The sequence below is a fragment of the Gossypium hirsutum genome, chromosome A11, assembly GCF_007990345.1.
Source record: "Gossypium hirsutum isolate 1008001.06 chromosome A11, Gossypium_hirsutum_v2.1, whole genome shotgun sequence".
Lineage (NCBI taxonomy): Eukaryota > Viridiplantae > Streptophyta > Magnoliopsida > Malvales > Malvaceae > Gossypium > Gossypium hirsutum.
In genome coordinates, this window is record NC_053434.1 from 16,703,875 (window position 1) to 16,720,128 (window position 16,254).

The 16,254-nt window shown below is 33.5% G+C and overlaps 1 protein-coding gene across 1 annotated transcript; it reads left to right on the forward strand.

The window, feature by feature from the left end:
- Positions 1-433: 433 nt before the first annotated feature.
- On the forward strand, positions 434-3,320 carry LOC121209779 (uncharacterized). The gene is made up of 3 exons (XM_041081222.1): positions 434-1,164; positions 1,256-1,334; positions 1,422-3,320. The coding sequence occupies exons 1-3, from the start codon at positions 617-619 to the stop codon at positions 2,139-2,141; spliced, it is 1,347 nt and encodes a 448-aa protein (XP_040937156.1). The 5' UTR covers positions 434-616; the 3' UTR covers positions 2,142-3,320.
- Positions 3,321-16,254: the final 12,934 nt, after the last annotated feature.

Consider the following 16,254-nt stretch of genomic DNA (forward strand, 5'->3'; position numbering starts at 1 on the left):
AGTTTTTTTCTTATGTTATTATAATATCATTTCATTCAATCAAATAATAATTATAATTTTATTTCATTATAGCAAATCAAAATAATGTAAAATTTTTTTCATTATAATTTTATTTTATGACAGCCCTATTTAATTCTAGTACACTACATATGCCGTTAATATTAGGTTTTTTTTTTTGTGCGTGCTATATATTTTAATGGGAAACCATTTGTAATCGTATGTGCGAGAAATTAAGTCTTGACGGAATAGTGCGACAATAAATAAGTCTTAACAAAATCAAGAGTAAAAAGCCCAATTGGACTCTCTTCAAGTCGTCCATTTGTTCTCAATAAACTCGTGTATAGGCCTGTTTCCTAGCTTGTCAGCAGTTCTTCATCTGGGTGGATTCCTTTCCTTGTTTCTAATATAAATAGGGAAGTTTCTCTTTCAGCTTTGCTGGTCGCTTAGAAATCAAGAGAATTAAGAGACTCCTCACGTTTCTCCTGGCGATTCCCGATGTTCTTTGTTTGATCTTTTTCCTTCTCTAGTTCTAAATCAACTAAGTTTCTTGAATAAGCAATAGTTTCTGGGTTTTTCTTATTTGCTTGGTTTATTGGACATAAGATTACAAGGACCAATGGCTGACAATGATCAAGGTGAAGATGATAAACGAATCAGAGTCCGAGGCCAAGGTCGAGGTCGATGTCGAGGTCGCCCACGCAAAAGGAAGCAACCTGAAGCATCTTACTTTTCAACGTCTACTCTACCAACAGATTATAACAGTACGTCCAATTCTTGGAGTAAGAATTATCGTTATGGAACAACCTTTCTTGGTGCCCCCTCTTTGGCAAACCGACTGTCATTTAAGACTGCTTGCACTATATGCAAGAAGGAGATGGACTCTCCTATGATTTGCATCAACACTGATTTTCTATGCCCTTCCTGCAATCACTGCTTTTTGGCTTCAATCAAATCTTCAGTTTCCCAAAATCCACAACCAGAGGTTTTGCCACCTCTCTCTTCAACTATCTTCCGAAGCCAATTTCTTGAAATAATGAATCATCCCTACAGCACAGATTTACCGGTATACAGTATTTATGATCAATATAAACTTGCACTGAAAGATCCACGTTTCTTCCGTATCATGCTGGACCTTGTATCTATTATAAAAAACAAACCTCTCCCGTAAGCCTTTTTCTGTTTCTTATTTCACCCTATTGTTATTATTTAAATATGTTCTTGATTTTAAGATTTTTTTTCTCTGTGCAAATCGCAGAGTTCCTATATTCCAGGGAAAGGAACTCAACTTGCATCCGATTTTCGTCCAAGTTACTTGTCGAGGTGGCATACGTAAGGTAAGATGAAACAATTTTAGAACTGCAAGCAGCTCTTGGTTCTTTCAGCTGTTTAAATGACTTTTATTGCAATGTGCAATATTGCAGGTTGTTCGGGAACGAAAAATGCAAGAATTGTGCGCTGCACTTGCTGCAAATTTAAGTGCTGGGGTCGTATATAAAATGTATATGAAATGGTTGTATGACTTAGAATCCTGGTTCTTTGATTCCCCTCCTGGTGAGTATTTACAAACTTCTTCAACTTCATTTGCAAGAGGACATCTAATGCAAGGGTTACTAGAAGGACAACCATCATCACAACGAATACAAGCAACAGCTCCATATAGAAATCCAGCATCAGTGAATACCAATAGGCAGTCGACTAGCTTGCAGGCTGGTTTCGACTTCGGTTTGACATGCCATCTGTATAGTTCATCTTCCAGACCATGTCCAATGCCAGGGGTGATAGGGGGAGAACCATCATCTTCAAATTTGGGTTCAGCAATAGCAAATAACAATCGGCTCTGGATTACTGAACCCTCCGCCTATGATTACTACTCCGATTTCGACTACAATTTGGATTTTGATTTCGCTTCACCAGATCATCCTTTCAGTTCACTTCCCAAACCACATCCGATACAAGGATTGATAGAAGGACAACCATCAGAACAAGGTCTTACATCATTTGCAGATCTCAATTCAGCAATTGCCAATGATCAGATAACTTTCATTGATGATGGTCAGTTAAGAAATTTCTCTTCATCTTCTATATGGAACTGTCATATCAACTATTCAATATATTGTGAACCTATTTCAAACGGGGCCTGAATCAAGTTTAGCACTACCGGGTACTACATCTCGAGACTTTGAAGACAATACTCAAGACTTTGCCCCTGCTGGTTTGAGCCAATAACTCATAATTTCTTTAGCTAATGCAACATAAAAGTTGGTCTTCACGTCTAACACTATGGCCCCAATGCTTATTCTCACAGACGAGCAAAGTTCAAATGTGAGCTCGGATTGGGTTCCAATTGAATGGGAAGTTCAGCCTGAGGTCCCAGTCCCAGATGTATATTCCACAGGTATCCATGGGAGCACCCCAGGCATTGGTATGTCCAAACAATGGCTAACCATAGAATGTCGGTTTTCACTTTGTTATGTCTTTCACCACGTTGACAAAAGTTGCTTTTTAGCACCTTTTTGAAGATCCATCTCATAATGAGCGGAATACGGTGGGATCAACCGAAAGTAGGGATGGCAACTATGAGAAAGGAGCTTCATCAACAGGTACTGTCACCAGCATCAGCGCTGAACAGCAGCCAAGTAATGACAGAAAACCAGAAAGTCCCAACAAGGAAACTCCTCCGACGTATGTTCCTACCCGACCTGGACAAGAAAAGACAGAGTAATAGCAAACCAGAGTGTGAGATTACAACCTTCATAGATGAAGAAAGAGTAGCAGTCAAGAATAGAATAGGATAGAAAATACATTTTTCAAGTTGAAAGCGAACCTCTTTTTTTCTTTTATACAAAACAGGTTGCAGTTTGGATAAGGAAAAGAGTTAGAAAGATGTTGAGATTGGAGATGGAAGTTTACTTTTTCCAATGATAAAAGAATCCAGATTCATATTACGAAGTTGAACCAAATATTCAAATCAGGATAACGCTTTTTAACAGTTTATGATAAAAGGAGATAATTCTCATCATTAGTTTAAATAAATATATCTGTAATTTGAAAAAGGAAACACAAGTTATACTATTTGATTATACCAAACGAGGTGGTTGTGCTAACCCTGAATAATTTGCATATATTTGAATGTGACATACATGCATGGTTTCATAGTGTTGAAAGGTGGCAACAATGCAGCAGCATGCAAGTGACCAAGCCACAATGCAGCAACATGCGAATGTCCATGGTGTAATTCGGCTGTATAACTTTTTTTGTAATAGTTGACTTTTGTTAGTTTGGTTGTAAACTTTTTCCGTTATGTTCAGTTAAGGGTTAATCATGTATTTAGCTGATTTAATAGTCATTTAGGTTGTCTTTAAGTTGATTTAACAGCTTGGATACTTGCACAAGCAAGTTTTGTTTTTTACCAATGTAATTGAACTACCTACGTACATGGCATATTGCTTATTCAAGTAATGAGAAGAAAATCTTTCTATCTCTCATCAAACATCCGTTTTTGCTTCTGTTTCTCATGTTTTCAAACACAATTTTTGTTGTTTTGATCATTAGTTATTGATTTAAACTCAACAAATGGTATCAAGAGCCTGTCATCTTTGTAGACCTTTTGTAACAGCCTAAGTTTCAGTGTTTGAGATCACTAAATCCGACGGGTGAGTTGAAAATTTAATAAATTAATACCTATGAGTCAAATGTGAATATAAAAGTATTTTTGAATTAGTGAATTTGGTGATTTAAAAGAATTAATTAGGTAAATTGGGTCGAGAATAAGGTATCGAGACCTCGAATTCATAAATCGAGCCATAAATATTTTTAGAAATATTTATGGAGTGTTGGTGAGGTAGTAATAAAATTTAGTCAGAAAATTTTGACGTTTGGGTGGTTAATTAAATAAAAAGGACTAAATTGAAAAGGGTGTAAAAGTTGCTAAAAAGATTAAATAGCTCAATTGTCAAATGAGGAAGGACCTAAAGTGAAAATAAGCCCAAAGGAGATATTTTGGGCTGCAATAGCTGAGAAAATTCAGGAAATGGGTGAAATAAGGGCAAAATTGAAAAATTGACAAAATTGGCTAAATAAAAATGGGACTAAATTGGAATATCTAGAATTCTCTTCATTTCTCTTCATATTCATCAGCTGAAAAACAACCATGGAGGAGGGTTAAAGCTGGTTTTCATACTCTAGCTTCATTTAAGTTTAATTCTTGCTTTCTCCTTGAAATTTTTATGTTTTTGGACTTTTACAATTGGGTCCAACTTACTATTTCATTAGTTTTTGATTCCATATCTAATTTTTGAAGATTTTTATGGATGAGTTCTGGAAGTATATGATGATTTGTCATGGAATTAGAGTTTTAAATTGTTTATATTCTGATTTTATTGAAAGAATTGAATAGAAAGTGAATGTTTGGGACTTAATTGTAAAAGAGTTTGAAGTTAGAGTTTTATGTGAAAATTCTGAATTTCAATAGTTATGAAATAACTTATAATGTCTATAAAAAGTATTAATTGAGAAAATTATCTTAATTGAGGGGTTAATTGAGCAAGGACTGAATTGTATGAATTGTGAAATTTGGGGTAAAATGGAAATTAACATTTTGCACTAAAACTGTTTTGGGCAGCAGCAGTAGTTTAACTTTGAAAAATCACCAAAAATTGTATAAATCAAATTAGAGGATGAATAAAATATGAAATTAAAGCTTATTGAGTCTAGTTTCTTATAAAAAAATTATGTAAGCAATGGAATTGTAAATCATGAGATACAATAACTTTTGTGAGACAAGGTCAGAATGATTTTGGGTTCCCCTGTTCTGAATTTGGAAAATCATAAAAAATTGGATAAAAATAATTAGAGGCTTAAATTTATATTTTTAGAATCTTGAATGAGTCTATTTTCAAGAGAAACAAACGAGGACATCATTCAAATCTTTTACGAGAAGATAATTAATTTTTAGTGAAGAAGGGTCGAAACTGTCAGACAGCAGAACAAGGGAGACTTCAATGAATAAACTGTATTAATTGGACCAACCAAAAATTATGAAATTTTTATGGTAAGAAGAAATATGAGTCTAGTTTCTGGGAAAACTTATGGATCTTAATTTGGAGTTCTGTAGCTCAAGATAAAAATAATTTAGTGACTATGACACAGATGGACAGCTTGAATATTCACATAAGTAGATAGTGAAAATTATGGATAATGTTACCTACAAGTGTGTTGTTTATACTAAGGATGTGGATGGAGAGGAGGAGGAGGAAAATATACAAAAATATATGAATGACTCGTGTATAAATTGATCACATGCCCGATTATAATCGATAAGTGTTGGATTAAAAATGATATAATGTTTTATTTGGTATATTTATTATGAAATTATAATTATCGTTATAGTACAAAAATTGAACTTGTGAGTTTATATGGCTAAATTTTAGTGATTATTTGTTAATTTTATGAATTTCATGATGTGTTATTTCATATGTATTGATGATAAAATCGTGAATAATATAAAATCATGAAATTTAAATAAATGATCAAATTAAGCATTTCAGTTCAGTGACAAGATGAATTGAAGGAAAAGACTGTGGTTGGACCATGGCAACAAGTGATAAGTGATAGCTTCGGCTACACTTATCTAATCAAGGAAAAGTGAAAGTGATAAGTGATAGCTTCAGCTACACTTATCTGATCAATGACAAATGACAAGTGAAAAGTGGTAGCTTCAGTTACCTGATCAGTGAAAAGTGGTAGCTTCTGCTACCTGATCAGTGAAAAGTGGTAGTTCAGGCTACCTGATCAGTGAAAAGTGGTAGCTTAAGCTACCTGATCAGTGAAAAGTGGTAGCTTCTGCTACCTGATCAGTGAAAAGTGGTAGTTCTGGCTACCTGATAGTGAAAAGTGGTAGCTCCGGGTACCTGATCAGTGAATGGTGGTAGCTTCGGCTACTAGTGACAAGTGACAAGTGATTTCCGTATAAGACCATATCTGGGATATGACATCAGTGAGATATGTGATTCGTGTAAGACCATAGCTGGGCTATGGCATCGATATATGAATATGTGTAAGACCATAGCTGGGCTATGGCATCATTATGTGAAGATGTGTAAGACCATAGTTGAACTATGGCATCGAGAAAACGAAGTACTCAATTCCGTAAGACGTTCACTAATTTGACAAAGTTTGGTAAGTGTTACATGGAATTATGTGATATAAGGAAGTACGAGTTGATAATATATGAGTATAGAATTTGGTTGATAAATGAATTCATTTGTGATTATATAATTGTTCATCTTGAATGTACTGTCCATATGTATTGATAATTCAAATGTTTTAATGAATAAAATTCTGATATGGAATAAATTGAACACGAGACAAATAATTATGAAATTGAACTCGAAATTCATGAAAATGACGGTTATTGATATATGGAGACATGAGACATTGATATATGAATATGGAAAATGTTTGATAAATGTGTTTATTCATAATTATAGAATTATATACCTCATGTGTACTATTTGCATAAAGATGATATTTCAAATACTTTGGTTATTTAAGCTTAAATATGAAATAGTCTGAAATCAAGATAAGTTGTTATGGAAATATATTTAGATTACAGAGATATGGCTGATATATGTTGTATGATTACATAACGTGAAATTGTGTATATATATGAGAAATTGAATGAGAATTAAGCCCATACACGTTTCTTGTTATTTATATGAAGTGTATGACTAACAAGGGTGATGAAGTTATAAACAGAGAGTTACACGGGTTGAAAACACGAGCGTGTGACTCTCCAAAGTGTGAAAATTTTCTAAGTGTTGCAAAAGTTTCATATGTTTACAGTTTGGTCCCGAACCACCCTGAATGTATGTTTTGGGCCCCATAGGCCCATATAAGGGACGTTAAACATATGTATGAAAGTTTTTAATTTAGAAAAAAATTTATGGCTGATTTTTTTTACATGATTGATCATATTAAGTTTGGTAATGCTCGTACCCTATTCTAGGCTCGGAATACGGGTAGGGGGTGTTACAGCCTTTACTGTGTGTTAGTTTGTGTTGAATCGTGTTTGAAAGAAAAGAAATAGAAGCTATCTTTGTTGGCTTGTTTAGTTGCTGCAAAAGGATGAGCTTTTCACCACCACCACCACCTATCACTACAGCAAAACAGGTTTTTAGCGGCATTTGAATGAAAAACACCGTTAAAAAATGAGCATTAGCGGCGCTTTTCAAAAACGCCGCTAAATAATTTTGCAAAACAACATCATTTTGTATTGAACTTTTAGTGGCTTTAGCAACGCTTTTCAAAAACGCCACTATAGGTACACCTTTAGCGGTGCTTTTTTAAAAATGCCGCTATAGGTACACCTTTAGCGGCGCTTTTAAAAAACACCGCTAATGCTCGATCTTTAGCGGCGTTTTTTGAAAGACGCCACTAAATAATTTTGCAAACCGACATATTGAACTTTTAGTGGCTTTAGCAGCGCTTTTTAAAAAACGCCGCTAATGCTCGATCTTTAGCAGCGTTTTTCAAAAAACGCCACTAAATAATTTTGCAAAACGACATCATTTTGTATTGAACTTTTAGTGGCTTTAGCAGCGCTTTTTAAAAACGCCACAAAAAATATTTCATCTATCACTTATAATTTAACTGGTTTATTTATATTAAAATATAATTCATTTTTAATTAAATATTTAAATTCTTCAAAAAAATAATGACACATAAAAAAAAATTGAAAGTAAAAACATAGAAAAATATTTGTTAAAAATGAAAAAAAATTAAAATACTATTATTTAAAATAATTTTAAAGATTTTTGGTATATGACTGATTGTTTTTTAATTTATATGTTAAATATTTTCTTATATAATTGTGAAAGAGATAGTATTAATTTTAAAATATTGAATTAATTATCATTATAGTTTAGGGTTTGCGGTATATGATTAAGGGTTTAATGTTTATGAGTTACTATTTTAAGGTTTAGGGATTATGGTTTAAGGGTGGTTTAAGGGTTGGGGTTTTAGGCTTATGTGTTAGGTGTTAAGGGTTAAGGGTTCATGGTTCAGGATTTATGTTTTAGGATTTAAGGTTTAGGGTTTAAGGATTATGAGTTTAGGGTTTAGATTAATTAGTATTTTTTAATCTATATGATAAATATTTTTTTATATAATTGTAAAAGAGATATTATTAATTTTAAAATATTGAATTAATTATCATTATAGTTTAGGGTTTATGATTTAGGGTATATGATTTTAGGGTTTGAAGTGTATGAGTTGCTATTTTAAGGTTTATGAATTATGATTTATGGTTTAAGGGTTGGGTTTAAGGCTTAGGGGTTTGGGGTTAAGTGTTAGGTTTTTAATGTTTAGAGATTATGTTTATGGTTATCCCCGGTAAATGTTTCTTTTTCTAACAATGGTTTTGTGTGCAATTGTGTATATGAACTTTAATTTGATCTAGTTCTTGTAAATTATTAACACAATTATTAATATAACGTCATTTTATATTTATATATTGCATACATAAATATTTATATTTATCCAATATAAAAATATATTATTGATCTATTTATTTTTTAAAACGTATATTAGTAAATCAAAATTAAAGTTAATTTCAACTATACATTTAAACCACAATTAGAATTTCACGTCTACAATTACATATTAAACTGAAAATCATATATAATTCTAAGATGTATCTCTATCAAAATTTAGGTGTATACATATAATTAAATGCCATTTATATAAAAATCTAAACAACTAATGCAAACCATACTTAAAAGAATAATACTTGTATTGCTGTGTCATTTTGTATTTTTTTAATTCATCGATTTCATTTTATTTATGTTAAATTTTCCTTTTGTATTTTATATGATAATTTTAAAATTATAAAAGTCTTCAAAAAAATTTTAAAATTAAAAATTAAAAATTAAAAATTAAAAATTAAAAATATTTAATATTTAATATTTAATATTTAATATTTTTGTCCATATTTCAGTTAAAAAGTTAAATAGTCAAAATTAAAAAAATTTTCAAAAAATGATAATGTTAGCACAAAAATTTTGAAAAAAAATAGAAAAAAATATGTTAAAATAGAAAAAAATTAAAACTAAACAATAATGGCGTTTTTGGGAAAAACGCTACAAAAAATTAAACTATAGTGGCATTTTTAATAAAAATGCCGCAAAAAATTAAACTATAGTGGTGCTTTTTGTTGAAAACGCCGGAAAAAAGGCCATTACTTTACCAAAAAAAAGGGAAATTAAAATCCCGCTCAATCCCAAAAAATAACTTTTGGTTACCGCTTGTTACTCCCTCTTCTTCTCAACAGTGAACAGACTTCAATTCATTTACCAAAGTATCACCTGCAAAATCATTTCCAGTTTTCCATTTTTCATTTTCTTCCAAAACAAAAACCCCATTGTTGCAAACTAGAATTTTGTGGAAACTGAGTCTCTCCCTTTTCTTTTTCTCTTCTTTTGGCTCTGGAATTTGAAAAAAGAAAAAGAAAAAAACAGGATGAGTACTGAAGCAGCCAAGAGAAGCACCACCGGATCTCTGACGGTGAAACAACGGAAAACCGATGAATTGAAGCCTTCTCCGGCGCTTACTGCAGAACCCAAGAAAGTTATCATCAAAAGTGCCGACATGAAAGACGACATGCAAAAAGAGGCCGTCAATATAGCCATTTCCGTTAGCTCTTTTTCTCTACCTTACAAGATTCCTAATTTTTATGGCTTTTTTATTGGAATTAGTTTCTAGGTTTTCTTCATTTGATCTTGATTTGTTAGTAAATACTGTAAATTTGTTGACTTGGAGTGGTTTTTCCTTCTGGGGGTTTTGACTAGGCTTTCGAGAAGAACAATGTAGAGAAAGATGTAGCTGAGTACATTAAGAAAGAATTCGACAAGAAACATGGACCTGACATTGAATCTTCTTAAGCTTTTATGTAATAATCTTCCTGGATTTGCACTAAGGGGTGAACTAATTCTATGCGGCATGCTGCAGAGACATCAAGCCTGACAACCTGCTACTTGATAAAAATGGTCATATGAAATTATCAGATTTTGGATTATATGTTAACCATTAGATTGCAGTAATCTCCAGGAAAAGGATTTTACCTTAGCAAAGAATCTCAGTGGGGCTCTTCAAAGTGATGGACGACCTACTCCACCAAAACGCACACAACAAGAGCAATTGCAGCATTGGCAGAGGAACAGAAGGATGCTTGTAATTACTTGTCTATCATATAGCTAATTCAACGTTATTTATTATTATCAGTGATTGAGCTATTGAGTTCATAAAGCAAGAATATAGACTTGTTGCTTCTTATTTTCCATTGTTTAGAGTTTGCAAGGCTTATATTTTACAGCTGTTAGTTGCCTTAGATATTCTAGAACGACCATAAGCTCACCTCTTTTTCATGCTAAGTTTATTTAGAAAGCTTTTTTCTTTTTTATTGAAATTACAAATTAATGTTGCTTAAACATGTAAATTAAAAAATTCTTGCTTTTGTTTTGTTTTGTTTTCTCATTAATTTGAATATATAATGCCTTTTTTTCTCCATGGAATTTTCTTATTTGCATTAAATTTAGAGATCTGATTTATTGATTCTTATATCATTTTAGGATCATAGTTTTTTCTTTTTAAATACAAAATGCAAAACAATGTTCTTATTATTTCTTCTTAATTCACATCGCTTGTAGATTCATTTACTATAAGCTTGTTCTGTTTATTGAGAATTTTTTTTCATTGATTTATCTTTTTCTTTTTTTGTTGATTAATTTCTAATGTTAAAAGCAGTGTGGCAAGAGAAGATCAATGGAAAAAGACACTTCATATTATGATATATTGGGTGTCAATGTTGATGCATCTATACCTGAAATCAAGAAGGCTTATTACCTCAAAGTAAGCTTTTCTACATTTGTATGATTTTCATGATTTTGATTTATGAACATTTGAAAGCAATGCCTTGATGCATGATTGAACCATGTTTCTTCTTCTGGGATTTGTGAGAAAATTTGGATGAATTTTTTGTTTTCATGTTGAATTATGCAATAGGCATTAGAGATTTGGGTGATGAAATTTGTTCTGCATTATTAGTTTAGGTTTCTTCTGCATTGTATTTTTCAGGCAAGGCGAGTTCACCCCGATAAAAATCCAGATGATCCGAAAGCTGTTGACAAATTTCACATAAGCTACCACCTTTTAACTATGCTTTTAGTTCATCAATTGTTTGAAAAATGTCCTAAAAGAAGACCCCTTTAGCTTTAGTACTGGCTTTTAACTACTTGTTGAAGGGAGGTTCGTCTCGGACCCTCAACAGAAAATATTATCCTCGTGTCAGTGTTTTGCCTCCCATACTTTGAGCAGAGACTAAAAGGGCTCACGGAGTTAAGGGAGAGCCTCGATTATCATGTTCATGCATTGATAAGTATATGATTTTAGATTTATCATTATCAATGCAATATGCAGGCTTTTTATTTTATCTCTTATACTGATCATTTATGTTTGAAATTAATTGATCTGCTTTTCCATGAAAGATTTCCTTTCTTAATCTTTGTTTATTTATTGTTTTTGTTCATTTTTTTAAAATTTTATAATGGGAGTTTTTTTTATTGGTACTTGAATTGACAATTATTTTTGTAAAAGGTCAGTATCCATGTGTTATTTTGTATGTAGGATTTAATACTATCCTAGATTCCATATCTTTACTTTTGCATGTTGGTTCTTTGATGCAAATCTGATCTTCAATTGATTAAATTGTCTGAACTAAATCTGGGTGTGAATATCATATAAACTTTACTTTTTTGGTCTGATTCTAAGACCTGCTAAAATCCTTTATTTACCTAATCTGCAATTTGAAAGGAGCTTTGGTTCTTGGGTAAACTGTACTTATTGTTTGCTCTTATTCTCACCCTCCATCCATGAATTTCTATATTTACATGCTACTTCACAATTAATATAATTTTATAATTTGTTGGTAAAAATTGTCAATTTTGTTATGATCAGGATCAACAAAGTAGAGAGCTGTCTCAAGATCACATATCTAAGCGAGCCAATAAACTAAGAATGAAGGTATGGCTGGGGTGAAATGTTGGTACTTTTCTGGCTATGTCTGCATGTATTAGTCGGCTGTTGTAATTTTTTGAGTTAATTTTTGCGTTCAACTTAGTTTCTTATTTTCAATTTCAGGAGGAGGAACTGAAATTAAAGCCTATTATCGCATTTGATTGTGGTATGATCTTCTTCTATATGCTCTTTTATCATTTAAACTTAAATGAAAATTTGCAAACTGTCTGATTTTGCATGGTGGTATGTTCTTTTGTTATGTCAGAATGATCTAAGTTTGGCTCTCTCTTTCAATAAAAAAGCTGAAATCAGGGAACGAGATTGGTGCAATGTGGTATGATCTTCTGCTATATGCTCTTTTATCGTTTAAACTTAAATGAAAATTTGCAAACTGTCTGATTTTGCATGGTGGTATGTTCTTTTGTTATGTCAAAGTGATCTAAGTTTGGCTCTCTCTTTCAATAAAAAAGTTGAAATCAGGGAACGAGATTGGTGCAATGTGGTTACATGCCATATGGATACTGAAAAGGCATATATATGGCGACTTCAAAATTTTGTGATTGGTGAGCATATCCTGAGACCATGTCCTGAAAATCCAACTCCTGTGAAGGTTATGCTCTATCAAATTCCTACTATTTTGTATTTAGTTCCACGAGTTTTATGTATTAATATCTTTTTTCCTGCACCAAAATGTAGTGAATACATTCAGTGCTTTTTCTGAATTTGTCTATTTATAGAATATAGACAAGATGGTTGATGTATTCATCTTCATTTAAAACATTAAGCAACAAATACTACTGATATTAAACTATTCAAAGATGAGAAACCCTGGTAGAAACTAGTATTTCATGAACTATACGAATTGTGACTGATGGTTTTTTCTATCTGGTTGCAGGCCTGTGCCATCAGCACTTCTGGTAATTTTGCGGTTCTAGGTACAGCAGGGGGTTGGATTGAGAGATTCAATCTCCAATCTGGAATAAGTCGAGGTAGTTATGTGGACACGCCAAAAGGAAGTGCTCATGATGGGGAGTCTGCTGCTGACGGGGCAATAAGGGAAACATGGGAAGAGGCAGGTGTTGAAGTGGAAGTCATTTCTCCTTTTGCACAACTGTATATTTCCCCATAAATGTAAATGTGCTTAAAATTTATCTAAAAATTCTCATCGACATAAATTTTCATAAATTGTATTATCTCTCTGTTGCTGGTAGATTGCCCATTTATTTAAACATAATATTTAAATTCTAAATTTAAATTCATCAATTTTTATATTTAGTTTTAAAGTTAAAATTTTGATAAAAAATTTAATTTAATTAATATTTTTTATTTATCCTTAAAAGTATATAGTTTAAAGTTTCAAAAATAAAATATAATATAGAAAATAAATATTATTTAATAAAAATATATATTTTTAAAGGTTATATTCTTTAGCGGCGGTTGTGAGAAAAGTGCCGTTAAAGGTTTGTTACGTAGCGGTGTTTGTAAAAAAAAAAAGTCGCTAAAGGTTATGGTTTTTAGCGGCGTTTGCGAAAAAAGCGCCGCTAAAGGTCATGGTCTTTAGCGGCGTTTTTTTTAAATAAACGCCGCAGAATTTTGCGGCATTTGTTATAGCGGCGTTTTTTGTGGCGCTTGTGAAAACGCCGCTAATAGTTTTAGCGGCGCTTAAAAACACCGCTAAAGGCTAAAAAAAACACCGCTAAAAGTCTGTTCTCCTGTAGTGTATCTTTGCTGGTGAAAATTACAACATATGGCCTGTGAAAATGAAGACATATTTGTAGGCTCATGACCTGTGGAGTTTTGTTCTAGTTGACACAGAGCCACCACCTTTGAGAGCTAATCCGACCATAGCTCAAATCAGGCAGCATAATGAGGACACTACCAAAAAGTATAAGGCTATGACATACCTTCAAAATGGAGTTTCAGATGTTATTTTCACAAGGATAATGGTTTGTGACACTCTAAAACAGGCCTGGGACAGACTCAAGGAAGAGTTTCAAGGGTCAGATAAGACTAGGCAGCAACAGTTAATCAACTTGAGAAGGGACTTCGAGAATCTGAGGATGAAGGAGTCTGAAACCATCAAGCAGTATGCTGACAGGATTATGGCCACAGTCAACAACATAAGAATGCTTGGAGATGATTTTAGTGACAAAAGGATAGTTGAAAAGGTCATCACAATTCTTCCAGAGAAGTATGAGTAAAAAATCTCTTCTTTAGAGGTCTTGAGGGACCTATCAGCTATACCTTTGACAGAGCTGATAAATGCTTTCTATGCATAAGAGCAAAGAAGAGCAAACAAAATAGAGGAGCGTTTGGAGGGAGCCTTTCAGGCTAGGAGCAGAGAGAGCTCAAGCTCAAGCTCAAGTTACAATGGCAAGAAGCCTTGGCAAGAAAAGAAAGAGAAAGGGAAGAAGGATGCTGCCAAAAAGAAGTTTCCACCTTGCACTCGCTGCAAGAAGTCTACTCAATTGGAAAAATACTGCTGGTACAGGCCTGACATTCAATGTAAAAGCTGCAAGCAACTTGGCCACATTGAGAAAGTTTGAAAGAATAAGGCAAAAACACAACCACAGCAGCAGAATCAAGTCAGGCTGCTGAGGATGTCCAAGTTCAAGAGGAGCAGGTCTTTACTGCCCCTACTTTACAAGCTCGAGCAAAGTTAGGAAGAATTGGCTGATTGACAGTGGCTGCACTCATCAGATGGCCTCAGAAAAAGGCATGTTCAGGGAGCTAGACACCAGCTTTGTGCCCAAAGTCAGAATTGGGAATGGTGAGTTCATAGAGGCCAAAGGCAAGGGCAAGGTTATGATTAGCACTTAGTCAGGTAAGAAAACTATCTTAGAATTTCTTTTTGTACCTGATATTAACCAAAATCTACTTAGTGTTGGTCAGTTGTTGGAGAAGGGTTACTCCTTTATTTTTGAAGGAAAGACTTGTGTATTCAAGGATGTTTTTGATCAAGAGCTGGTGACAGTAGCTATGCATGACATATCCTTTATTTTAGATGTGAATCAGTTAGAAGCAAAAGCACATACAGCTCCGGCTGATGAATCATGTTTGTGGCACAAGAGGCTAGGGCATGTGAATTACAAGTCACTAAGTCTACTGCACAAGATGAGCCTAGTTGAAGACATCTCCAAGATCGAGCCTAAGAAAGATGTGTGTGAAGTCTATTAGTTTATCAAGCAGACCAAACTACCTTTTCCTATTAACAAAGCTTGGAGAGCTCAAGAGAGGCTCTAACTGGTCCATACAGACATTTGTAGACCTATGAAAACCTCCTCTTTGAATGGAAGTAGGTACTTTGCATTGTTCATTGATGATTGCACCAGATTTTCTTGGGTGAGCTTTCTGAAACAAAAGTTAGATGTGGCAAACTTCTCTTGCAAGTTCAAGTCATTGGCTGAGAATCAAGCCAGTTGCAAGTTGAAGACATTGAGGTCTGATAATGGGATTGAATATGTATCTCAAAGGTTTCAGAAGATTTGTGATGAAGCTGGAATTTAGCACAAATTAACCACCATCTATACACCACAACAGAATGGTGTTTGTGAGGGGAAGAACATGACTATTCTCGATATGGACAGGTGCCTATTGTTTGAAGCCAAGATGCCTAACAATTTTTGGGCTGAGGCATTAACTACCTCTGTGTATTTGCTAAATAGGCTGCCAACTAATGTAGTCAAAGGCAAAACACCTTTTGAAGCCTGGTTTAGTCAAAAACCAAATGTCTCACACTTGAAAATGTTTGATTGTTTATGCTATACACTGGTGCCAACTGAAAAGAGGACCAAGCTAGAGAAGAGGTCCATGCCTAGAGTTTTTGTTGGTTACAATAGTGTAAAGAAAAGGTACAGGGTCTTTGATCCATCTACTAAGAAAATTGTTGTGAGTAGGGATGTGAAATTCAATGAAGGAAGCTGTTGGAAATGGGATGGAACAGATGCAAGTTTGCCTAAGTAAGACCAGTATGATCTTGATCTACAGCATGCTGAGATTAAAGCTGAAACTGAAGATGATTATGATGATGCACCTGTTAGAGGCACTAGAACCTTAATGGACATCTATGAAAGATGTGATATGACCATTGTTGAGCCTTCCTGTTTTGATGAAGCTACAAGGGAGGGCTGTTGGAAAGAAGCTATGGAAGCTGAACTGAGGATGATCCAAAAAAATGACACATGG

Bases quoted from the DNA above. Each gene is read 5' to 3' on its own strand.
- LOC121209779 (XM_041081222.1), top strand. From the start codon at position 617: ATGGCTGACAATGATCAAGGTGAAGATGATAAACGAATCAGAGTCCGA. The intron at 1,165-1,255 runs GTAAGCCTTTTT...TGCAAATCGCAG, and splicing joins ATAAAAAACAAACCTCTCCC to AGTTCCTATATTCCAGGGAA. The intron at 1,335-1,421 runs GTAAGATGAAAC...GCAATATTGCAG, and splicing joins GTCGAGGTGGCATACGTAAG to GTTGTTCGGGAACGAAAAAT.